This window comes from Echiichthys vipera (genome assembly GCF_963691815.1).
Source record: "Echiichthys vipera genome assembly, chromosome: 9".
NCBI classification, from domain to species: Eukaryota; Metazoa; Chordata; class Actinopteri; order Perciformes; family Trachinidae; genus Echiichthys; species Echiichthys vipera.
Genome location: NC_139834.1, coordinates 3694321 through 3721051, shown reverse-complemented (window position 1 = coordinate 3721051; position 26731 = coordinate 3694321). Strand labels below are relative to the sequence as shown.

Genomic DNA, 26731 nt, shown 5'->3' with positions numbered 1-26731 from the left:
AGCTACGGTGGTCAAAGAGGTACTCCAGTGGTTTAGTACTGCGCTTCATCAACGTTGGGGGACTCAAAGCAGCAGAGGTGGACGTATGCAGACCAATTATTTAATAAAGACGACCCAAAAATGTGACTCTGCCTCTGTTATCATCAGAAACTGTATGACATGAGAGCAGGACGCTTGACCGCTGTAGCAACAGGAATCAAATGGATGGTCAACCCACTGTGTAAACGCCGTGTATTGCCCCTTTAATGGATGTGCTTTGAAGGGAAGAACTGGCTGAATAACTGGTGGAAGAGTTCCTCATGCACGAGTTGATTTATTGCGAAATTGCACCGTGAATGTTAAATAAACAACATCCCTCTCGATCTTGGCGTTATAAAACGCGGGTTGCAGACCCGTGTTCTAGGTCTTATCATTTCCCTGTTCAAGTGTCTCCTTGATGTCATCGGTTTACCTCCGCAACCCTTCACTTGTCATCAACGTGACAAAAAAAGGGAACTTTTCTTTGCTATGTACCAGCCGTTTACAGCAAACTTAGTTGTGTATTTAGCTAACAACAATGCAAAAGCTTGTCATATCATCCAACATATTATTTGTAGTGTAACTGCAACTGTCTCGTGTTATTCCTGGGCCCTGTGTGTAAATACAAGTGTGCACAAAATAAGGTCACAGATGAGGAACAGTGTGTGTTTATATTGTGCGTTGCCTATCGGCCGTTGTAGCCAATTAGACTAGAGAGACGGAGAGCTTCTCCTCCGCGCTCTAATGAGCTGTAATGTAGCTATGGGTTTCCTGGGTGTCTGCTATTCATTAGTGCCCGGGCGTCGTCACTAACCGCGGATAAACCTTTATAGATGCACGTGCGCGGGTAAATTAACACCTGCCTCTGTGTGCTTACATATGTTGTTTCCATATGTGTGAGCTTACTGAAGCTGCATGCTCGTACCGTTTACCGCCGGCACAGCATGTCTTTGCTGTGCGTGCGCGCCCGAGTGTCCCTGGGGGAACGTCTTATTCTCTTTGCTCACCTGGAACTCTACTGTCAGGACTGGCCTTTCATATGAGATGGAGGGATGGTGAATCTCAAACTGATGCAGTAAAGGGCCGCTGTGGCTGCAGGTTTTCATCCCAACCAAGCAAGAACACACCTGATCCAACAAATCCAACTGTGTGAAGACGATTCAGGTGATTGAGGAAGTCGAGTCAGGTGTGTTCTTGCTTGGTTGGAATAGACCTGCAGCCACAGCGACCCTTTACTGGGTCAGTTTGAGACCCCTATGAGACGTGGAGCATCACCTCCTCCTATGGATGAATGCCCTGCAAAAACAACCCTTGTGTCAGCTATGGAGAGAGACCTGTGTGTGTGTACGTGTCTGTGTGTGTGTGTGTGTTTGTTTGTGTGTGAGTGCTCTGAAACACCTGTACGCCTTTTTTGCATAATGCTCCTCTTTTATGGCGGTGTTTACGGGCACGTAGAAGGAACAGTTTGAACAGGAACAGAACTCGTGTTTCAGCGTTTTGATGTCACTCTGACTCGTCAAAAGGAACAATATGTTTATTGACGTTGTACTCAAAACACGTGCACGGTGTACTGTTACAAACTCACGGAAGTGCACGTCCACCGCTCCAGACTACACTGAGACACGGGTGCACACACAGTTTCAAACAAACAATTTAAGGTAAAAGGACAGAAAGAAATTAAATACGTACGAGATACAAATAAACCTCTGATATTAACACTCGCGTGTTACAAGAATAGTCTCATTTAAAAGCAACTTCACCATCAATGCTCTCATTAGCCTCACTAAGGGCGCACTCACACTGTCCTTCCGCACCGGGCCAAAACCGTTTTTTCGGTTAAAGCCTAGTGCGTTTAACCAGTGTGAGTGCAACCGCTCCGCGCATAACTGCGACCAGCTGGTCGTCCACGGCCCGTCTGAGAGAGGTGGACTTTTGTAGAGCGCGTTTGCACATGTACGAGCACGAGCGTGCGCACGTGTAGGAGAACAAGCACGATGCCTACGGCGGTTCTGACGTCATTTTATGTGCGGAGGGACCATGGGCGGACATTTCAAACAATGGCGGTGAAAGGTTCACGTTAGTGTGATGCGGAGGTGGAGTGTTTACTGCAGATTTGGTCGATGAAAAGATTCAAAAACAGTCGACAAGACGCACAAAAACTCTGAGGTCTATGGAAAGATTTGTAAACAAAGCGATTCATCGCTATGACTTCATCAATGCGTGTGACGTGTTACGGCGTGATGACGTATGGACAGTGAGAAGCATTGGCGCGAGGCCCAGGTAGTGTGAGTACAAACGTGCCTGGGGCGCGGGGGGAGAGGGATGGGGGGACAAGTACCCTAAAGCCCGGGGCGCGGTGCGGAAGGACAGTGTGAGTGCGCCCTAAGAGGTTTACATTGACCAGTACTCAAACCTCCTCTTCGTCCACTTCCTCCACGCCTTTAACAAACAAATCAAATGGTCCCCAAACCTTCTCAAACAGCTCTTGCTTCCCTCTTTATGTGTAAATGTTATTTTCTCCAAAGGTAAAGTCATCAACGTTTGCCTGACCCAGGATGGGACGCTCGGTCTGCCGGCCTCCTTCCAAAACAATGCAAAAGACACAAATCTGTCATCATTTGTTTCACTTTGACCCTTCTGAAGTTATTGTCGCTGTATTGTTTTCTCATGGGGAGTCGGGGCAGGCGAAGATACGGTAAACGCGTATACACTAGACCCGTGCCCCATGGGAACTGAAACGCGAGACCGCCGCTCTTTCCCCGGGACAGATGATCCTTTGTTTTGGTTTTAAGGATGGAGAGGGTAGAGGCGGGGTGCGTACCTGTCAGAACCTGAGAGCCGCGGTCCTTATCAGCCACCTGAATGGATATTTTCCCAGATTACTCACTCACACACACACACACACACACACACACACATTCACACACACTGGGAGGGAGAGGCAAACAGGGAGGGGAGATATATATTGGGTGTGACATTGCCAGAGCTTTATTTATAGAGCACTTTCATCTAAAAACAGAGATTTCAAAGTGCTGTAAAAACAGCAGACAGACTCAAAAAGCTGAGGTCACATTCAGAAGAAAGACGTTAGACGTTCTTAGACGTTCTGAGATGTTAAGAACGACAGAAATAGACAAAACGTGAGCGAAAAATAGAACGGGAGTCACAGAGATGTTAATGTTTAGCTGCTTGTATTATGCAGGTTAACCATTAGGGAGCCAAGGTCTAGTTTCCCCTCCCTTACCTGGCCGCCCGCGGGTCTAGTGTAAATCAGCCATGCGGGGTTAAAGTCTGTAGCGGCTCCACAGTGTACACACACTTCCTCATCAAAATGTACATAAAAAGGGCAGGGTTCTGTGGCTCCCCTGTGACTCATGCAGCTGAAATGTGACCGTGATATTCTTTGTTCAAACCCACTTTGTCTCTCGTCTGAAAGAGAGCTCCAAAAAACTCTAAAAGGATCAGGATTATATATCTAAAATACAAAATGTCAATGGGAGTCATGACCGAAAGAACGAGGTCGAGGGTACAAGCGGCCAAAATGTGTTTCCTCAGGAGGGGTCTGGAGTCTACCTGAGAGAGAGGGGGAGAAGTTCAGCATCCGTGAGGAACTCAGAGTAGAGCCGCTGCTCCTTTGCGTTGAAAGGAGCCAGTTGAGGTGGTTCAGGATCATCTGGTAAGGATGAACCCTGGGCGCCTCCCTAGGGAGGTGTTCCAGGCACGTCCAGCTGGGAGGAGGCCTCGGGGAAGACCCAGGACCAGGTGGAGAGATTAGATCTCCACACTGGCCTGGGAACGCCTCAGGATCCCCCAGTTAGAGCTGGTTAATGTGGCCCGAGAAAGGGAAGTTTGGGGTCCCTGCTAAAGCTGCTGCCCCCGTGACATGGTCAAATACCAGAAACAGTCCTACAGAAGGATAAATAGTTAATTCAAGATACCTTTGGCAAGCTGTAGGAAAGCTATAACTAGGAAATGGTTGCAACTAGACCAATCCCGGTCCTGGAGGGCCACTGTCCTGCATGTTTTAGGTTTCTCCCTACTCTAACACACCTGAGTCTAACAATAATCAAACTGTGACGAGCATCAGCTGCTTGATAACGAGCAGAGCATCAGAATCAGGTGTGTTAGAGCAGAGAGAAACCTAAAACATGCAGGACAGTGGCTCTCCAGGATCTGAGCTGCCCACCCCTGAACTAGACCTTCCAACATTGGAGCAGTGGCGTGGGACCATCCAAGAGATTAACATTATGGAGAGACTTCCTTTGTACTCAGGCGTCAGTTGGAGAAATGCACTGAGCGCTGGGAAACATGGGTTGTGTATGCACCTTGAGTAATGTGACATTATGTCATGATGTATGTGTAAAAGATTACGTGGGTTTTAACTGTAACACCCTTGATGAGCTCATCTTCTTTGTACAAGTCCTCTGTGCATGTATGTACATAAATTAAAAAACAGTAACTTACAGTTGTAGCTTAAATTGGTGGTGTTCTGAATACAGTTCGTTCATTCATCTTCAGCCTCTTGTCCCTGTCGGGGTCATGGGGGGCTGGAGCCGATCCCAGCTGGCGTCGGGCGTGAGGCGGGGTCCACCCTGGACAGGACGCCAGTCTATCACAGGACACATAGAGACGAACAGAGACAGACAACCATTCACACCTACGGGTGATTTAGAGTCATCAATGAACCGAACACCTGCACGTCTTTGGACTGTGGGAGGAAACCGGAGAACCTGGAGAAAACCCACGCAGACACGGGGACAACATGCAAACTCCACACAGAAGGGCCCCAGCCGGGATGAGAACCAGGAACCCTCTCGCTGTGAGGCGACAGTGCTAACCACCACACCACCGTGGCGCCTCTAAATACATACATTGCTTGAATAGATTACTTTATTATTTCCACCTCGGAGGTTATGTTTCAGAAAACTGGCTACATTTTCATTTTCATGACTTAGTGACACAGTGGATTCAGGACAAACCTGTCTCAAGAGCGGGTCTTTATCTCAGGGCGTACAGTCAAATTATTTTTCACTTCTCTTAACACTGTGACAAAGGACATGTCCTTGGCAGAGGTCTGGGCTCTCAGTGTGACCTTCTAGTTTGATTTTATTTGCCCTAAAATGTACATTACAGGAACGTATAACTATTTGCAGTGCAGCTGCCACATGACGATGGCAGAGGACACACAGAGCCAGGACACGGTCAGGAACGTGTGTTTGAAACCCAGACACAGAGCCGAGGTAGGAGGAAGTCACACGTGTGCAAAGACAGTGGAGGTTTATCTCAACATTAATAAAAACCGCTGCAGCGCGCTTACACCCTCGGCCTCCGCTGCTCTGCTGCGTCCTGCAGGTTGCCAGGTTTGTGCACGTGGCACCAAATCACCCAAATCATATTTCAACAACTAAATCCAAAGACATTCAGGTGTTCGGTTCATTGATGTCTCTAAATCACCCGTAGGTGTGAATGGGTGTCTGTCTCTGTTCGTCTCTATGTGTCCTGTGATAGACTGGCGTCCTGTCCAGGGTGGACCCCACCTCACGCCCGATGTCAGCTGGGATACGCTCCAGCCCCACCGCGACCCCGACCCGGGGATAAGCGGTTGAAGATGAATGAATGAAATGATAAATCGAACTTCTCAGTGGCCTGAAAAATGCATTATGCAATATTTAATTTGAATGCTTCGTAATCCTCTGAGTCAAGTTAAGTCCTGAGTACAAAGTCAAAGTCAAGTCGAATATTTCAAAAGCAAACCAACGTTTTTAGATTCGGTGACTGAATTTGAGTTCATGGAACACATTGCAAATGACATTTAGGGCGTATATTCTGTAATCTATTGTGAATAATGTTTTCAAAGCAACCCTCCCAACACGGTTAAATGAGAGGATCAATAGGACCCTCTTATCTGTGCATTAAAGCCAGGAGAGGGTTAGCTTAGCTTAGCATAATGTCTGAAAACAGGGGAAACAGTTAGCCTTGCTCTGTGGAAAATCTGCCTGCCCTGCATCTCTGAAGCTGTCTAACCAACGCGGTACCATATGTTGGTTATTTGTCAAAGAGCGCAGATGAAATGCAGATGAAGGGCTGGGGGTTGGACTTGAGCGCCTGCCTGCTCGGCTGCTGTGGCGTTATGCATCAGTACGACCTGAGGGGAGTTCTGGGGATCAGCGTCGCGTGTGTGTGTGTTCAGCACAGACACCCTGCAGGGAAGCCTCAGGCTGAGAGCTGCTCCATTGCAAAGCATTATTCACTCTCCTGAACCTACATGACGCAACCGAGCGTCAGCCTGCATAAGGGCTCCATGTGTAATTAGCCTAGAAGGGTGTTAATGCAAAATGAACCGGCTTCTGTTCATTTACGTCCTCTTTGTTTCTGTCTCCCCTTTCTTTCTTTCTGCCACTGTTTCCCCTCTTTGTTCTCTCTTCTTCCTCTTCTCCACTTCTTCTATCCGTTGTTTTGCAGAGGAAGCCGATTACACGTTTGGTACCAACTCGCTGACCAGGAAGAAAAACACGGTGCTCTCGGCGGTCCTTCTGCGGCCTGACCCCAGCAGGAAAAAGCCACCGGTGATCATCAGCCTCCCGAGGGACTTCCGCCCCGTCTCTTCCATCATCGACGTGGACATCCTCCCTGAGACGCACCGGCGCGTGCGCCTGTACAAGCACGGCCAGGAGAAACCGTTGGGCTTCTACATCCGCGACGGCTCCAGCGTACGGGTCACTCCACAGGGCCTGGAGAAGGTCCCGGGCATATTCATTTCTCGCATGGTGCCCGGCGGGCTGGCGGAGAGCACCGGCCTGCTGGCGGTCAACGACGAGGTGCTGGAGGTGAACGGTATCGAGGTGGCTGGGAAGTCTTTGGACCAGGTGACGGACATGATGATCGCCAACAGCCACAACCTCATCATCACCGTCAAGCCCGCCAACCAGAGGAACAATGTCGTTCGCAGTGGAGGAGGGGGAGGAGGAGGAGGAGGAGGAGGAGGAGCGGCGTCTGGTAGCTCGGGACGCTCGTCGGACAGCGGCGCCAGCTACTACGGCTACTCATCGCATGGCGGGGTCGGTGCCGCGGCCTCAATGCCCTCGCACATCATCCAGAACTTCCCCGTCGGGGAGCTGGAGAGCGACGAAGATGACGAGGACCTGGTGATCGAGGCAGGAGGCGAGGCCGAACCCATCAGGCGCACCGCCTCCAACTACAGCATGCCCTCCCTGCCTCGCTACGAGCCGCACCTCAACCTCCGCACTGCCCCCACCTCCATCTCCACCTCCGCCTTCTCCATCAACTCCAACGGGACCCTGCCAGCCAGCGGCAGCAGCGGATCGCTCGGCAACGCCATCGCCGCCTCGACCACGCCGTCCCCGGACAGAGCGATCGAGAGGCGAAGTCTGGAGGAGGACGGCACCGTTATAACTCTGTAAGCGGGGCAGTCACACACTTACGTAACACTGAAAACCACAGACACACACACACCTTCAAGTACTTCTACTCGCACTAGCGGGAGTCCTGGATCAGATAATCAATCGCGGAACATCCTGCACCATCACAGAGCGACTGTCCTTCGAGAAGCACAACGAAAAGTGTACATATTAGATCTCAACATGACACCGACACGTCTGTACATCCTCACACTGCACTCCATGCCTTTCTCCTTTACATGCCACTGACCACGCATGTGTGCCATAGTTGTAAACGACCCCCGCCCAGTTCTGCAGGCGTAAAAGTCTCAGTGGGATCTGATGCCCCCCCCCAACCCTCCACTTCCTCTCTAAACCACTACAAGCACTTGTTGTAACCTGAAAACTGTCTTTGCGCTGAGCTTCCACAAGAGGGCAGAGAAGAGACGCTCCGTCACCAGGCACATGAACAGATGAAGTCAGGAGTCCTGAGAGAAGTTACTGCCACCGCCCATCACACACACACACACACACACACACACACACACACACACACACACACACACACACACACACAACCCTGCAGCACACTGTGACCACCTCCCCATCACCAGGTGACCACAGCACACCATCGGTAAACAGTTGCGGTACTTTTCACACACCGCAGCACCCCTACGGTCTGAAACCTGCGATGACACTGTTTTTATTTGAGGAAGAAGCACCTAAAAAAACCTAGCGTGGGTTCTTCGTTTTGGCTCAGACGCTTTAAACCACTGTTTCCTCTTTTGACCTGCTGTTTAACGACTGACTAATAATGAAAGGTTGATGATTTTCGATCATTTACGGGAGCAATTTTCCTTCTGAACCTCCCCCCCTCACCATCAGGCCTGTGTTTTATATCATTTTAATACGTTGTTTCAGTTTCTAATGATGTTTTTTTTTATGGTAGTCGTACCTCACATGTGACTGAATGACCACTTTCCATCTGAACAACGAATTTTGCTCCTTACAGGGGAAACGGGACTCCTTAGAATGAATTTCCCTCTCACATTTCCTACGTATTGCACTTCCTCTCCTCTTCCACGACAAGGGCTACTTCCCCTGCTGCATGTGTACAAATGACAAAATGTGAACGCGATTGAATATTTCTGTTTGTGTGTTTGTTTGTTTGTTTGTCTACTTCCTGGACCATAACTCGGTATATCTCAGTGCTGTACGACACACTCATCTCTGTTTTCCAGCCCCGGCCCTGAGTTCACTTGGATGTGTCCCGAAGACACTCGCGTATGAAAAGTGTCCTTTCCAGTATTTAACGCACTTCCTTTTATCTTCATTCTCATTTAATTCAATTAACGACACACTCGGAGAGAACGTGACGCTACAACTGTGTTCAGAATGCTACTAAATATTGACTTTGGGCCTAACGGCAGATCGATAGCTGGACTGTAAGGGCGCACTCACACTGTCCTTCCGCACCGCGCCAAAACCATTTTTTCGGGTCAAGCCTAGTGCGTTTGACCAGTGTGAGTGCAACCGCTCCGCGCATAACTGCGGCCAGCGGGCCGTCCACGAGAGAGGTGGGCTTTTGTAGAGCGTGTTTGCACATGTAAGCGCTCGAGCGTGTGCACGTGTACGAGCACGAGTCCTACGGCGGTTCTGACGTCATTTATGTGCGTCTGTTGGGACGTAGAAAATAGAAGGAGGGACCATGCACGGACATTTAACAACAACAGCAATGGCGGCGAAAGGTTCACGTTGGTGTGATGCGGAGGTGGAGTGTTTACTGCAGATTTGGTCGATGAAAAGATTCAAAAACAGTCGACAAGACGCAAAAAAACTCCGAGGTCTATGGAAAGATTTGTAAACAAAGCGACGCATCGCGATGACGTCATAGATGCGTGTGACGTGTTACGGCGGTTGGTTCCTCCTCGCTTCCCTCATCCCTCTGGGATCGCTCGACTGGGAAGTGATTTCAGGAGGCTGGGCCTTCTCAAAAATCCTTGCGTATGATTGGATAAACCACTTGTCCGTCATCTTTATTGACGTGCTACTTCAACCGCTCACATCGAAACCAACCCGTGACGCTGATGAGTGACGCAGGGAGAAGCCAAACTGAACAGATGACATGGTTCCCACCGACAAAAGCCTTCAGAGCCGCTCTCTGGCGTTCCTTTAAAGAAGGAATATTCTCTAGATCGGACGACACGGAGGAAACAGCAGCATCCATGTTGACATCTGCTTCCTCTGTGAGCCGCCACAGTCGTTTCTCTGCTACGTCACATCCATAAAACCCCGCCCGGCGCTCTTGATTGGCCTGACCATTTCTTGCGGACCCTGAAATCACTCCAGGTGGTTGAGTGGAGCTAGGCGGAGTCAAGGCGGAAGCAAGGCGGAACAAAAGCCATCTGGCGAGCGTCCGGTTAACCAACTCCACCTTTATAGCTGCACTAGTAAAAACAGAACCCTCCGAAGCCACTTACAGGACTTTTCGGGGGTGGAGTTCCTCTAAATTCAGATATTCTCCGGTGAAAGAAGTCGTTCTGGAAGAGTTTTGGTTCCTCCATTAACCGTCCGTGCTGCCGCCAACTGCCTCAGATGTCTTTTATTTCTATTTATTGATTTTTTCGGCGTTAGATTTCCTGTTAAACGTGACGCCGTTGGCTGAAGCATGGATTGGATATCTCCCTCTCACACTTGCTAAACACCGACCTGCGCACACACACACACACACACACACACTCTAATGTCTAATCAGCTTCATTTGCACTTGTAATGAAACACCGTACGTCCACACGGGTCACCATCACACCAATGCTCGTCCTTCGTAGCTCTGTTTATTTCTTGAATATCCACGGATCTCTACGACTGGAAACCAACACCCGGGTGGCGTTTGTGCAACCACCATTGTATATCACCTTCTACGTAGAAGGTACTGTCCTTTACGGTACACAGAGCGCCGACGGGACTCGGTCTTGTCGCATTCGCAGCATTAAACCGGGAATGAACGGTACTCTGAACGGACGACTTCTAGAAATCAATGTTAATTTATTTTCCGAATCTCTAACTTTTACCGCAGGACACTGGGATTGTAACCACGGCGACATCGTTATTTATTCTCTAATCACGCGTCTGCGTATTTCCTCTCTTCGTACACGCGTTACGACTTTATTTTTTTTATAACTGGTCTGATTTCTGTTTCTGCGTGATTGTCGTAAATCTCACGGTAGACGTTATTGCGAGCTGATTCTCAGTAGGTGATTTTACTGTTCCGGCTCAAGCTGCAGGAGAATCCGCGCTATAAGACTATTTTATGTTATTTTTATTTCCATACTGTGAATTATCAAGATTATTCTGCGGAAAGAGGAAAACGTTGCATTAGCACAACCTCTCAACAGGCTACTTGTTTTGCTCCGTGTCAGATTATTGTTTTTTTTTCTAAGTGACGGAGGAGCGATGATTTTTGCTTGCCAGATAAATCCTATGGTCTAGATTTGTAATGAAGATTGTCAGTATTTTCTTATCGATGCTATATACGATGTACATTTTTATCACATTTAATGAAAAAAAGAAACGTTTAAAGATTCAACTGCAGTTGTATGAACGAATAGATGTACACTTGTAATTTGCTGATCGGAGGAGCTGGATAAAATAAAACTAATATGTAGCAATCGGCATCGTCTGTTGTCTCTCAGTGTATGAAGCCTGTCACCCAAACACTCCCATCGCTGTTTAATGGTCTTATAAATGCTTAGTGTTTAAGGTCATTCACCACCACGTGCTGCTGCTCACATCAACAGAAGATCAGGTCCTCGTGTCACAAGGGGATCGTCCAGGGGGGATTGTGTTAAGAGCACTTTTTAGACTGATAAAAAAGGGATGGAATTTAATCCCACAACCCATCAGAAGAAGAGGAGGAGAAGGAAGAGGAGGAGGAGCTCGCCCCAGTGTGTCCATTCACCTCCATGTGCGCCCACAGAACTGCCGCTCACTGGATCTTTCCTCTCTTTGGGACCATTCTCTGTAAACTAGAGATGGTTGTAAGTTGAAATCCCAGTAGATCAGCAGTTTGTGAAACACTCAGAGCTCCCGTCTGCACCAACAACCACGCCACGTTCAAAGTCACGCAAATCACCTTTCCTCCCCGTTCTGATGCTGCTTTGACCTGCAGCACATCCTCTTCACCATGTCCACACACACACACACACACACACACACACATCCTCTTCACCATGTCTACACACACACACACACACACACACTCTTCACCATGTCCACATGCCTGAATGAGCTGCTGCCGTGTGATTGGCTGATTAGAAATGTGCATTAACGAGCAATTGGACAGGTGCACCTAATAAAGTGGCCGGTGAGGGTATAGAGATGAGTTTGAAACATATTCACCAACTAACATCTACCAAATAATAATAACTCTGATACCAAATGTCATGCTTTTATCACAAAGTGAACGCTCGGTGTAAAATATTGAACTTCTATGATCATCATTCACATTTTGGTTGTTTAAGACCTTAGTCCTTAGTGACTTGGCTGGGAACCGGAGGATCGCTGGTTCAAGTCCCTGTGTGAACTATGAATGGAGGGTGGACCGGTGGTTGGAGAGGTGCCAGTTCATCTACTGGGCACTGCAGAGGTTCTGTTGAGCAAGGCACCGAACCCACAACTGCTCGGGGCGCTGATCACTGACAGCCCCCTCACTCTGACATCTCTCCATTAATTGCATGTATATAGGTCCTGTCTGTGCATGTGTGTGTGTGTGTGTGTGTGCGTGTGTGTGTGTGACATGAATAATATAATAACAGAGTGAAACAATTGAATTATAATAAATAAAGTAATTCTTCTTCTTCTTCGTGTAACTAACTGCTGTGTTTTGGTGCCCCCTGCAGGACAGTGCAGGAACTGCTTCTCTCCATGAGGGGGCGCTTTTTCAAAGTGGCTCATTTTACCTTTTACACCTCTTTAACATGTTCACCCTCGGGTGACGCATTACAGACGCGTGTGAGGTGAACTCTGACACCCCCCCGTGGGGCAGGGTCGCCCTCACCCCGGGGTGCCTGTTGTCAAAACCCCCAGACAGCTGAGAGTCACGTGACGTGACGTGACGTGACGTGTGAGCAGCATGGCGGCGCTGGGCTGAGGCAGCGACGGGACTGACACCGCCACCGCCACCGATAGCCCTGGGATTTTCCGTTAGCTCTCCTTGACACCTGCTCACCGGCGGGGGCCCGGGCCGAGGAAATGACGGCCTGAGATGAGAGAGAAGCGGGGAGAAGAGCGAGAGATGCAACAACAACAACAACAACCACCCCAGCAGCAGCAGCAGCAGCCGCGGCCACAGCCACAGCAGTCCTCGCAGTTGAAGGCGGAAAACAGCAAAACCAAGAGCATGTTTCTGTCCAGGGCGCTGGAGAAAATCCTCTCGGATAAGGAGGTGAAGAGGAGCCAGAACAGCCAGCTGCGCAAAGCCTGTCAAGTGGCGCTCGGTGAGTGTGTTTGCGGTGCTTTTTGACGCGGCGCTTCACTGGGAAAAGACGCCGTCGGTCGTGTCCGGTTTGATTGAGAGACAAGCTAGCTTACGCGGTTAGCTAGCTTTAGCGTTAGCGTTAGCGTTAGCGTTAGCTTCTGAATGGCCTCCACCGACCGTTGACGTGTACCACAGTGTCACCGCGTCACTTTCACGTCTTATTGTTGACTCTTCGGTGTTGGTACCGGGCCTTCACACCGACGTTGTCGCTGTCAACGTTAGAAAACATGCTAATGTGTGTGTGGGGGATGTGTCACCTGTCGGACGCCGTTAGCTGGTGTTGCCCCAATCCGGACGGATCTGCTCCGCCGCAGTTTCCGGTCTTTTCGTGGTGGTTTTACTCGGTGATCTCCACCCAAGTGCATGTAGGATTAATTCACACACTTCTATGAATCTACAAGTGGAGTTTCATGTGTGTGCGTGGGTATTTACGTGTTAAATTAGTGAATTAAAGTGGTCATGATGAGGGGAAGCAGGCAGGACGTTTGGGTGACGCTCAGCCTGAGCTGCTCAGGTTAAATAAGGTGAATACAAAAGGCTTTATGGTTTATGTTGGTGCTTTAAAATATGTTACTTTATTTTGAAGGTCTTTCAGTGTGGTTCCGGATGTTTTGACAGCATCAGTGCTAATGCTAGTGTTTACATAGAGGAGGTCGGGGTGTCCGACTCGGGCCCAGAGCAGCACACGGCTAATTCACCGGTGTTAGCTTCCTTTTAATGACTTTTGTAAACACAAAGATAAACCAGGCCGTTAAAACGATACATGGTTACAAAGATAAGAAGTTAGACTTTGGTTAAACACCTTAAAATGAATTATAAAACATTACATCGTTGTTTATATTCGTAGGTTAAAGTGAAAGTTTGAGAATTTAGCCAAAAACTGTCCGACTTGTGACACAGTTCCGTTAGCTAGTCAGGGCTAGGTAAGCTAGCTAAACAGACCAATCCCTGTGTTGTACGTAGCACTGTCACTCAGCCAGACACACACACACACACACACACACACACACACACACACACACACACACACACACACACACACAAACAGGCTACCTAACTCCAGGATCCTCTGTCGCCTGTGCTTTTCCATTCAACACAATCACGGATAGTGTTACACAGACACACAGACATACACACACACACACACACACACACACACACACACACACACACACACACCCATCTGTGCTCACCAACATCCTTGTGACAACAGAAACTTATATCTTGTTGGTAGAAGATTGTGATTCTCAGACAGTGAACTGACACTTGTTTTTGCACGTTACCTGTCTCTTGGTCTCAGTGCAGGTGTTTGAGAAGTTGTTCTTCAATATTAAGGTTTATTTACTAATGATAGACCGATGCATCGGCCGGGCGATATTTGCGTGTTTTAGGTGTATCTGTATGCGAGATGAGGGCTGCTGCGTTCACTGATAGTGTTTTCCCGACAGGCGTCCACAGGCAGCTCCGTGTTGCTGGAGACGCTTTTTTTTTTACACACTTGCAAATGTTGATTTGTGAAAAATAGAGATAATTTCATTGGTGTCTTGGCCCAAAGTGTCATTTGTCGTTTCTTACCTTGTATTTAAAACTTGATGAAGGAACCTTGTTCTGAAAATGTTGTTTCTTCGATATTCAATAAAACATTTCTAGGCACAATGACGAACAAACGGCACCTTTAATTGTTGAAATGAGACCAGAAGGCTGAATTATAAGGCTGTTACACTTTACGCAGTGTTTGCACATCAAATAAAAAAGTGTGTATCACTGACCGCCATTATCTAAAGGCTTAAGTGGCTGTTTTCAACATTACGCACCGTACATAAGGCACAGTGGGCACCACGCCGGCTGCTTTAACCAGGAAAACACCTCGGCCCAACGTGTGTTCAACTTGGAAGGGCATTTCCTTTTCTTTTTCGGTGCGTCAGGTGTCACTTCATCCGTCTCTGTCCTGTGTCGTCCGAACGCTGAACCGTAAGCCAGAAACTGCCAATGAGTTCTTCCCGACGGGGAGTCCTTTAGGTGACTTGGCTGGGAACCAGAGGGTCGCCGGTTTGAGTCCCTGTGTGGACCGTGAATGGAGCGTGGACTGCTGGCTGGAGAGGTGCCAGTTCATCTCCTGGGCACTGCCGACTCTTCTTCTTCTTCTTCTTCTTCTTCTTCTTCTTCTTCTTCTTCTTCTTCTTCTTCGTCTCCTCCTCCTTCTGCATTACTACAGGGTTGCCAGATACTGTGACAAATATCCCCCACAAGCTTAGTTGTTTCCTTCAGGTGATTGCTCTACATTATTAAGATATAATTACTAGTTATAGAGCGATACATCGGCCGGCCGATATTTGCGTTTTTTAGGTGTGTCGATATGCGAGATGCGGGCTGCTCCGTTCCCCGATAGTTATTTCCCGTCATTATTTAAAGATCACATGCAGCTCTGTGTTGCTGGAGACGCCCTTTCATTAAAAAACATTCAATAAATGTTCCTTTTTTGTTGAAAATTGAGCCTCGTAACACACGTTATCATCATTGTGTCATTTTTATGATGTAAACTGTGGAAGCAAAAGTCGGCTCAGGAAAATCGTCAGTATGTATCGGTCATCGGTCGACCCCTAACATTTACAGTCAGGTACGGAACACAGGAGTGACTGCAAATACATAAATGTCAGTGGGAGGTGAGCAAACAGGTCGATGGTGTTTGAGCTGCTTAGTCTGCACTGACACTCTCTCATTATTCATGGCACCGGTCGAACACAACGCTCCCTTTCGTCCCCGGTATCGTCTGTTTGTGTGTGTGTGTGTGTGTCTGTTTGTGTGTGTGTGTGTGTGTGTGTGTGTGTGTGTGTGTGTGTGTGTGTGTCACGTGGTCGCAGCGACTGTCTGGTTATGGTAAACTAACGTTGTAGTTGTTATGCTGGGGATCGCGGGCCTTTGCATCTGTTGCCCCCATGATTAAATAGACGTACGGTGGAAAGAGAGATTAGTTGTTAAGGGCTGTTTTTAAGTCAAACACCAGAGCTCAGCCACGTGACAGAGCACGAGTTTTAATGCTGCAACTAACGGTTATTTTCACGGTTGATTATTTTCCTGATTAATGGATTAGTTTGTTCTTTGAAAAGTCAGAAAATGGGGATCAAAGTTCCCTAAAACCCAAGATAACATCCTCAAATGTCTTTTTTTTATGTCCACAACTCAAATAAATCCAGTTCACTGTCAAAGAGGAGGAAATAAACCAAATAATATTCACATTAAAGAAGCTGGAATCTGATTTTACGATTAGTCAGCGCATTAAAAATCCTTTTCTACACGAAGGTCCAGCGCTAATTTCTACCCCGCGTAGGAATGCACTGAGCTCACGTTCTTATTTCATGAAATGACAGGTCGTACTTTACTTATAATACATCATCCACTGTTTCATTGATTGTGACATTTGTGGTGAATATTGCTCAAGCTCATTTCCTGTGTGCGGCCCTGAAAGTGTGTGTGAGTGTAGAAGCGCTCGCCACCGCGTCATTTGTGGATCTAATCGATTTGGTCGGTCACATCTGGCTGAACGCACATCATTCTCCTTCACATCATGAAGGAATGGAAATTGATTTTGGGAGAAAAGTTTAGATAGAAAAGCAGATGGGAGCGGTGATGCAGGGAGGGAATAAGAGAAAGATCTGAAGGAGGCTGTTCAGATTAACCAAACGTGATTAAGGGCGCACTCACACTGTCCTCCCACACCGCGCCAAAACAGGTTTTTCGGCTAAAGCCTAGTGCGTTTGAGCAGTGTGAGTGCAACCGCTCCGCGCATAACTGCGGCCAGCTGGCCGTCCATGGCCCGTTTGAGAGAGGTGGGCTTTTGTAGAGCGTGTTTGCACATGCACGAGCACGAGCGCGTGCACGTGTACGAGCACGAGGCCTACGGTGGTTCTGATGTAATTTATGTGCACCTGTTCGAACATAGAAAAAAGAAGGAGGGACCATGCGCGGACATTTCAAACAATGGCGGTGAAAGGTTCACGTTGGTTTGATGCGGAGGTGGAGTGTTTAGTGCAGATTTGGTCGATGAAAAGATTCAATAACAGTCGACAAGACGCACAAAAACTCTGAGGTCTACGGAAAGATTTGTAAACAAAGCCACGCATCGCCATGACGTCATCAATGCGTGTGACATGTTACGGCGTGATGACGTATAGGCAGCAAGAAGCATTTGCGCGAGGCCCAGGTAGTGTGAGTACAAACGGGCTGGCCGGCGGGGGGACAAGGACCCTAAAGCATGGGGCGCGGTGCAGAAGGACAGTGTGAGTGCGCCCTAACAATAAATCACACTGGTAGTGTCAGGGCCCATCCACAGCAGCCCCTGTTATTGGATACTGAAAACGGGATCTTTTCAAACCAGGTCCCAGAGTGGGAAGATTTGAAAACGCCCCCTATGGCGTTGTGGTCTGGACTGTGAAAGCTCAGACTTTGTTAAAGGACGGCGTCATGGCCCCACCTCCGACCTCTGACCCCGCTGCGTCACATAACAACAACAGCGCTGCTGCGTGAGAGGACAGAGACGGACCCAGAGACTGTTTACTGAACTGGACTCTGAGCCACATGCATGCGAACGAACCGTACCACACTACGCTTGCTGTCCACGGCCCATTTGGGAGAGTTGGGCTTTTGTAAAGCACGTTTGCACATGTACGAGCACGAGCGTGCGCAGGTGTATTTTAAAATGCAAGGAAACAAAACATGTCCTCCTGCAGTCGGATTTGTGACTGGCACAGTAACCTTTCCGTCAAGTAACGCCACCGTGATGTGAGCCGAAAAGGTCAAAGTTCAGATTTGAGTAACCTTTAATCTCCTGTGTCTCCCTCCACAGATGAAATCAAGGCAGAGCTTGAAAAACAAAAGTAAGTATGATCCCCGAATGAATGAATGACTGAATGCATGCGCGGCAGTTGCCCCCAAGCAGTCTGTAAACCCCAGCTGCTCACTGCGATACGTGACTAAAGTGATTTGCTGCCACTTCGGAGTGTATCAGCGGCACTTCAAACAGCCCTCGGGTGATCTGTCTGCTGCTTAAGGCGAGCTGTTATTTAACACGATGCCATTTTGCTTTCCTGCGGTTTAAAGCTTAAATGCTCTGTGAAATTCTGCACTCTGAAACTCTGAACGTACAGTAAAACACTCCACACAGCACGTTATCTTTTCACATCATCTCCCGGAGTTAGCGTCGCGGTTCAATGGGACTGTGTTTGTAGTTCACACACTGTTTGCTCTCTCTCTCTCTCTCTCTCTCTCTCCCTGCAGGGATGGTACCGTGGTCCCGCCCAGAGCCAACTACATCGAGGCTGACAAATACGTGCTGCCCTTTGAGTTGGCCTGTCAGTCAAAGTCCCCACGCATAGTTAGCACCTCCCTGGACTGTCTGCAGGTTAATATTCACTCACACACACACACACACACACAGAGTTAAACAAACACAGCATCTTCTGCCTCCTTCCTCTCTCCCAGCCGGTATTTATGAGGGTTATTACCGATCTTGCGGTGGCTGCGAGGGGAGTGAAAGCTCGTTTCACCTGTTTCACGCCTCTGACGCGCACACGGAACAATGGCGCTGCATTCCACACACACATTCACACACACATCCTTTAATCCCATAGCTTTGCGTATCAGCTAGACTTGTGTGGTTACACTGATTTTAATCCATCAAGTATTTGTTGGTTTACTCATGAAAGCGACTCGGTGCCGTAAACTCTATTTTATTATTATATTATTATACATTTCAAGACATTTTATAGAAGTACAACACTGAATCCCTGGAGTGCCCCTAAACATATTCTCACCTTTGATGAAATTAACCCTTAATAACCGTTGTTAAGGATGTCAGGTTGAACCGATTTCTCGTCTCATAACCATAAGAACTGTAGACGCAACGGTCTCTCTGGCGCTTTGTTGCCCTGTGAAAATTAATCTCAATACTTGTGACTTGTGACTTTCATGTTGTTTGTTCTCTGGTTTGTTTTTGTGTGTGAGAGTCGTCGTGCTGCTCACCTGAAGCATTAAAGTGTAATGCCGGTGCAAAATCATCTCATGGTCTTTTTCCGGCATTTAAATACATATATGAGCCATCGAGTTAGTTCTTTTCGCGTAACAACTATTAAAGGAGATATCCTGGACAGTCGCTAACACTTATTAGCTCGGCCAGTACGTTGAAGGCTCAATACTGCTGAAAATAACAGCAAACCTCTGCAGCAGCATGAGAAGAGTCCCTACACACAAAACAAAGCACCACTGGGCTCCTTCCTTTGGGATTGACTTTGGTAATACACTGTAATGGACTTTACTATGAGAGGAGCTGGTACAGGGGCCAGTAGGTAAGTCTTCAAAACACTCTTTTAATAAACTTTGGGTTCACTAACTACGTTGTTGGTGCTTTGTTTTGTGTAGGGACTCTTCTCATGCTGCTGCAGAGGTTTGCTGTTATTTTGAGCAGCATTAGTGGTTAAAAAGGACGCTTGAATGTGTTCAACGTACTGCCCTGAGCTAATCACTGTTAGCGACTCTCCCGGATTTCTGCGTGAGATGATTTTGCTCCTGAATTGCACTTTAAGCAGAGCCGTAAAAACGTCAGAGGGAACTGACATTCCAGCTTCATATCTGCGATAAAAAGCACCTTAAATCCGCAGCGTCGCGTCTGAAAGTGACCGTAAAGGGTCCAACACGTTCCAACATTCTCCAGATAATCATCCACCTCGTTAAGCTCAAGTCAAAGTGAGAAAAAGAAACTGAACTAGTGAATTTAACGTTACTAAGCTGGACCAATTGGGTCTAAACTGGGCTGGAGGAGTTCACCACGTGTTCCTGTTTGTCCGTGCTGAACCCTCTATGTTCGATATAAAGTAGGCTGACAAATAATGCTTGTGTGTCCTTTTCCTTCCTTCCTTGATTAATAATCGTGGAAACTCTGACACTATGTTATTTCCTCTGACAGTAACCGGATAACAAATTCTCCCATTGGGACACCCTTAACACCTGCAGACACACAAAGGGACCCTGAATTTCTCTGTTTCTCGCAAAACAAACACCCAAGCTGAAATAAACTCTAAACTCTAAACCCAAACTACTCAAAGACTTACACACTCACTCTGCCTCCGCTGCCGTAACCTGCGCGCTGTGTCTCCACCGTAGAAGCTGATCGCGTACGGCCACATCACGGGCAATGCTCCGGACAGCAGAACCCCGGGTAAGAGGCTGATTGACCGGCTGATGGAAACCGTCTGCAACTGCTTCCAGGGCCCGCAGACCGACGAGGGAGTCCAGCTACAGATCATTAAGGTATGCCCAGCGCCTCTCCTCTCCGTACATCTGGCAGCCTTCAGATCCTCCAGCTGTCAGTGTGGTTGGTTATTTAGGACTCAGTCTGGTCAAAGAGTCAGGACTGAGACGCTTTAGTCCTTCACACATCAGATCTTTCTGTCTGGGTTCATTCATGGAGAAAATCTGTTTCTGCACATTGTATTTTTTGTGAAGTAAGTAGTTAAGAGAAGTTATATTCATTCATTCATCTTCAACCGCTTATCCCGGGGTCGGGGTCGCGGGGGTGCTGGAGCCGATCCCAGCTGACATCTGGCGTGAGGCGGGGTCCACCCTGGACAGGACGCCAGTCTATCACAGGGCACATAGAGACGAACAGAGACAGACAACCATTCACACCTACGGGTGATTTAGAGTCATCAATGAACCGAACACCTGCACGTCTTTGGACTGTGGGAGGAAACCGGAGAACCCGGAGAAAACCCACGCAGACACGGGGAGAACATAAAACTCCATATGTACACAGTGGAGATCAAAGTTACATCACCCCTTTGGCCTTCATCTGGACGACCGCAGCGTTTCAGTCGCCTCAGAGCAGCTCGCCATCGTGCAGAGTAACCAGGAGAGCTGCCGGGTGAATAGGGTGTGTCCAACAATTCAGTAAATTGTCACCAGGTGCAGATTAACACCAATTACTGGGAGGGATCTGAAAGTGTTCTCTAATTTTGCTCACTGCAACAAAAATAAAGGTTTTTGTTGAAGTGCCTTGGTTATATAAAAAAACATGTCAGTACAGCAGTTTTATAGCCACAGCTGATATTCTATCAAATTGTGAACAACAAAAAAGAACAGTATTTCCGAATAAATCAAGAAATAATCATTTGTTTCCCTTATTTTGATCTACGCTGTATGTACGTAGTCACTTAGTAGTAGGCACGTGGCCACTTAAACCCAGCATTTAACACTTGGTTCCTGGGATCACACAAAAAGTTCTGTGGCAACTATTGAAGCTTTGTCGCATTCGTCTCCAAATGAATTTGACATTTTTTATTTGTTGCCCTTTAATACATTTAAAAAGCAGAAAAGCTGCGTAGGTTTAATTCTTCCTGCAGGTTTCACACTCTGACACATTGGGAAAGATGTCAAATAGCATGTGCTTTAGTTTGTTTTTCATAATTCGTGCACACTTTCATCATATTCCTCAGACTTTCTATTACACCTCTCGTCGTATTGGCGCGGCAGGTACGATTCATAGCTGCCACTCTGTGAAGTTTCCTCTTAGTGAATGAAATACACATCCTGGTAGTGTGTAAAGGGCAAAGTCTGTCCTGCTGTAATGTTTAATCACTGTTGACAAAAGATTTACAGCAGATTATCAACGTCTGCTTGTTTTATATTCACCGCTGAATGAGTCCTGAATGTCAGGGCACTTTACTCAGACTGACGAATGCATACTTTAACACAAAGGTCTATATTTTTATAGGTTTCTAATAGATTGAAAGATCTTTTGAGTCCCATTAAAATGGAAACAACCCTGAGTTGAATTCTACACAAGTAGCAGAGAAGTCACTTCTTCTTTAACATGGCACATGAGTAGGGAAGTGGAGTGATGATTCAGCAGGTGCAGCAGCAGCAGCAGCATCTTCGAGGCGAGACATCCTGTCTGGTAACTCTTGACTTGACTTCCTTTTCTCTTTGTCCAGGCCCTGCTGACGGCGGTCACCTCCCCACACATAGAGATTCACGAGGGCACGGTGCTCCTCACCGTCAGAACCTGCTACAACATCTACCTGGCCAGCCGCAACCTCATCAACCAGACCACGGCCAAGGCCACGCTCACGCAGATGCTCAACGTTATCTTCACACGCATGGAGAACCAGGCTGTTAGTGCATTCAACATTTCTACCTTAACTGTACAGCTGATGCCACTTTATGGGAAAACATGGGGGAATTATTGCGTTCTCCTCTGCACTCTCTTTTGATTTGCGTTGAATGAGCAGAAGTCACCGTCCACCTACGTCACTCCCAGTTCTGCTTCAGTCGGAGGGTACCTACTCTGAAATGGGAGCTAAAAAGTCCCTTAAGGGCGCACTCACACTGTCTGTCCGTACCGTGCCCCGTGCTTTAGGGTCCTTGTCCCCCCCTCCAGGCCCGTTTGTACTCACACTACCTGGGCCTCGGTGAATGCTTCTGACGTCATCGCGATGCGTTGCTTTGTTTACAAATCTTTCCATAGACCTCAGAGTTTTTGTGCGTCTTGTCGACTGTTTTTGAATCTTTTCATCGACCAAATCTGCAGTAAACACTCCACCTCCACATCACACCAACGTGAACCTTTCACCGCCATTGTTTGAAATGTCCGCGCATGGTCCCTCCTTCTTTTTTCTACGTCCCAACAGGCGCACAGGAAATGATGTCAGAACCGCCGTAGGCCTCGTGCTCGTACACGTGCGCACGCTCGTGCTCGTACATGTGGAAACCCTCTCTACAAAAGCCCACCTCTCTCAAACGGGCCGCGGTACTGTTGCACTCACACTGGTCAAACACACCAGACTTTACCCGTAAAACCTGTTTGGGCACAGTACGGAAGGACAGTGTGAGTGCGCCCTGAAACAGCGTTATAAGAACTGATTGTTTCTAGTTCTTTCAGTGCAGACACACAATATAAAAAAGGGGTTTCTTAGAAATATGAAAAAGTTCTTCCGATCTGAAAATGTCTATAATGACTGATGTTATTTTAACCTTTAGTGTCAAACGGGTCGACTTCAACCAATTGAACAAAGTATAAACATAAAATACTTGGACCATTGGGTCGACATGACCTCTTACCTGATACAACCCAACTGCTATGAAACTAATTATCTAATCCCACGACCGCAGCCACAGCACTCTGCTTATGTCACAGCCAGTGGCAGAGCTCAGAGCTCGGCCGTGCTGAACATTAGTGGAGCTTTCAGTGACTCAGTTGATCATTTTGTGATAATATTGTGGAATCACAGGCGAACCACTGGGTTTGATTTATTTGTGAATGTTTTCATACAATTCTTCCAAACGTCCTTTTGTGTAAAACAATTGGTCTCCATGGCTCCTCTCCACAGGCTTTGGAGGCTCAGGAGCAGGAGAAGGACCGGCTTCGTCTGCCCCAGCAGAACCCGTCCCCGATCCCGGGTAATCCCAGGTCCGGCTCCCCCCGGTTCGACCGGACGCCTACTCCGGAGCTCCAGAACTCCCCGTCCCCAGCAGCCAGTTCTCCGGACCTCACGACCACCAACGCCACAAGCTCCACGCCCCCACCGCCAGCCCCTGACTTGGACAAGGACCGAGCGCCAGACACACCGTCAATGAACGGAGAACCTGAGGGCGACAACGCTCCGATGAATGGAGGAGCAGAACAGAGCACACCATCAACAGGTACGCGTCAGTTTTTCCTCTCGCTCTGTTTGGAAAATCTGAAAGTTTAACTGTTGATGGTGCAGCTTTCATACAACAGCTTTCTTAACCTTCAACCTTCACCTTAATTCTCTTTATTTGTTTAAAGCAGATTCGGTTTTTGAAGACGAAGGTGTGGAGGCACTTCCTACAGCAGCTGAGGAAGTGGACAACGCAGAGAGCAATCCAAACCCAGCAGAGTCGGCGGGGACTGAAGGAGAGGAGGGAGAGCACCGGCCAACACAGATCCACAGCGGAACGGGTCAGGACTCACTCGTCTCACTCGTTTTTTTTGTTTTAGTTATTCTCTCGTGTCTTTCATTCTGATGAAAGTCGATACACCTTCGTAGTCATGACCTGAATATTCTGACGTCTAGGAGGTGAGCCCCCAGCCCATCATGTCGATGAGCAGACGGAAGTGGCTCCCCCCAGAGGCAGAACAGAGGGTCAGCAGATGAACGGCATCATTGAGGACCGCTCGTCCGTGTCCTCCACAGATATGCTGGTGAGCAGTGTTGATACCTTTAGTTATTGATCTGAAGTGTGCTGAGGGGGACACAGTGGAAATACAGAGTCGACTGCTCATTAGTTCAGAGTTAATCTTGCGTGGATTTTCTTTTTATTAACAATAAAACCAAACCAACAAGCGAACAATTCAATTCAATTTTATTTACAGTGCCAAATCATAACAAAAGTCATCTCAGGACACTTTACAGAGTAGGTAAAGACCACACTCTATGACTTATTCATGATTTACACAGACCCAACAATTCCCCCGTAGAGTACGGTGGAGACGAAAACCTTCACTATAACAGACAGGAACGTCAGACAGACCCAGCTCTGTGGAGGACGCACATCTGTCTGCACCGGAGAGAGGAAGAGAAGGAGAGAGAGAGAGAGAGACAAAGACAGAGAGACAGACACACTTCCAGAGATGCAAGCAACAGAAGAAACAAAAACAACAGACAAATAAAAACAAAAATAGACAGAGAATAGAAGTGAACAGACGGGACACAGGTCATACATTAGTTCAAAATGGAGAGATCATTAACACAGACAATGGGTTTCACGTTAAAGAGTACAGAAGTCCACCTTTCCCAGGACTTTGTATACTGTTCAGTCCGTAGTCTAAAGATTCAAGATTCAAGAAGTTTTATTTATCCCGAGGGAAATTATTTTTGCAACAGTTTTCAATACAAAGGTGGGAAAGGATCAGAGTAACAATAAGCATAAACATAAATCAAATCAAAATAAAGCTAACGTCAGATAAATCAAGCAATGAACTAAGTGTGACAGAGTGCAACAGACATCGTGGTTAAGCGTAGGTTTATACGATATACAACAATACGCACTGTTCAGTTTAGCAGCAGATTCAAATTAAATAAGTACAAACTAAATAAGTGAGAAAAAGGGCGAGGGTCAGTTTTTCCGTGCATTATATTTCGTTAACAATGGGGATCCAGGCATTTCCTTGATGGCAAAGTTGTCTGCAGCCATGTCCGTGTAATGGCCTTCTCTTGCATGGCTTTTTAAGTGTGAACGTTTACCCTGTTGTTAAGATTCTTGACTCAACCCTCAGGTCCTCTGGGACACGTCTGGAGCTCTGCCACAAACGCAAATCAATATGTGATAATGAGCGTCCCAACAGAGAAGCCGTTTAGAGCAAGACATATCAGAGCTGCCGCTTTCCTTTTTTTTATGTGGACGGGTTGTTTGCATGAAAAGTAAAACTGAGCGTCTTCATGTGTCTCAGGATGCCGAGGCGCTGCAGGGACCCCACAGTGCCGCTCGATTCTCTCACATCCTGCAGAAAGACGCCTTCCTGGTGTTCCGCTCTCTGTGCAAACTCTCCATGAAGCCTCTGGCTGAAGGACCTCCGGACCCAAAGTGAGTGTTTTGTTTCATGTGACACCTGAATGCACAATACAATTACCAGCCCTCTTTAAGTCTCACCTGATCTCAGGTGGTTTCAGAGTTTCCAGCAACATCCTGACAGAGAATTAGACACACTTGTGGTCTTCTATATGGTTTTACAGTTTTCAAAAATAAATGTAGATGCTTTTTACCTGAGCACAGCATTTGATCTCAGTCTCCGCAGGTGAACTTGTCCTTTTCCACCCTGGTGCGGCCCTGTTCTCTCTAGTTACTGTAACATTAGACCCTGAGCCGGTCGGTGTGAATAGGCCAGAGTAAACTGAGCCCAGAAGAAGCTCATAAAGAAGTCAGTCCAGCCTACATTAAATGACTACCATGATGAAACCCCATTACACCCAGGAATCTCTTGTTTCCTTCAACTTAGACGTAAACTGGACCTCTCTTTATTGATTGAACACTAAGACACATCTTTATCTACTGAGCATGTTGCTGTAATATGCCTCTTCAGTGTCTTTGTCTATTATTTAATTCTCTCTATTCATTTCCAAATGCATACATATTATCCCCGTCCTCTGCAGGTCCCACGAGTTGCGCTCCAAGATTGTTTCCCTGCAGCTGCTGCTCTCCGTGCTGCAGGGCGCCGGGCCGGTGTTTCGCACTCACGAGATGTTCGTCAACGCCATCAAGCAGTATCTGTGCGTGGCGCTGTCTAAAAACGGCGTCTCCTCTGTGCCCGAGGTCTTCGAGCTCTCACTGGCCATCTTCCTCACCTTGCTCTCCCACTTCAAGGTCCACCTGAAGATGCAGATTGAGGTACAGAGGCAGAGCCACAGCAACACACTGTCGTCCGTTTGTCGCAGCTGGTTTGGTTTAAGACCCGCGCTGACACTTAATCTGCTGACTTCTATCTCCTCTCGTGCACTTTGCCTCAGGTGTTTTTCCGCGAAATTTTCCTGACCATCCTGGAGACATCGACCAGCTCCTTCGAGCACAAGTGGATGGTTATCCAGACGCTGACACGCATCTGCGCAGGTACAAACCCACTGGCTGGAGTTAACGTACACCCAGTAACTCCCATTTTTCTCTTCATTAACAGCAGAAACACCGGTCGCAGCTGTTAAAGTGAAGGTTTCTTTTGTCATTTAAACATCTGTGACTTCTATGTTAATGTCAGTTGCATCTTTATTTCGATATG

The 26731-nt window shown here is 47.6% G+C and overlaps 2 protein-coding genes across 2 annotated transcripts in view; both read left to right on the top strand.

The window, feature by feature from the left end:
- pard6b (par-6 partitioning defective 6 homolog beta (C. elegans)) overlaps positions 1-10928 on the top strand; it is a 28396-nt gene extending 17468 nt beyond the window's left edge. The window contains exon 3 of the mRNA XM_083920134.1: positions 6481-10928. Coding sequence (XP_083776260.1) covers positions 6481-7439 — 959 coding nt within the window. The 3' untranslated portion in view covers positions 7440-10928. The remainder of the gene's footprint in view (positions 1-6480) is intronic.
- Positions 10929-12555: 1627 nt separating this feature from the next.
- Positions 12556-26731, top strand: part of arfgef2 (ADP-ribosylation factor guanine nucleotide-exchange factor 2 (brefeldin A-inhibited)) — a 38082-nt gene continuing 23906 nt past the window's right edge. The window contains exons 1-11 of the mRNA XM_083920131.1: positions 12556-12910; positions 17795-17825; positions 18226-18349; positions 20107-20253; positions 21936-22115; positions 23331-23643; positions 23774-23923; positions 24039-24166; positions 25415-25548; positions 26115-26349; positions 26469-26568. Of these exons, the coding sequence (XP_083776257.1) occupies positions 12679-12910; positions 17795-17825; positions 18226-18349; positions 20107-20253; positions 21936-22115; positions 23331-23643; positions 23774-23923; positions 24039-24166; positions 25415-25548; positions 26115-26349; positions 26469-26568 (1774 nt within the window). The 5' untranslated portion in view covers positions 12556-12678. The remainder of the gene's footprint in view (positions 12911-17794; positions 17826-18225; positions 18350-20106; positions 20254-21935; positions 22116-23330; positions 23644-23773; positions 23924-24038; positions 24167-25414; positions 25549-26114; positions 26350-26468; positions 26569-26731) is intronic.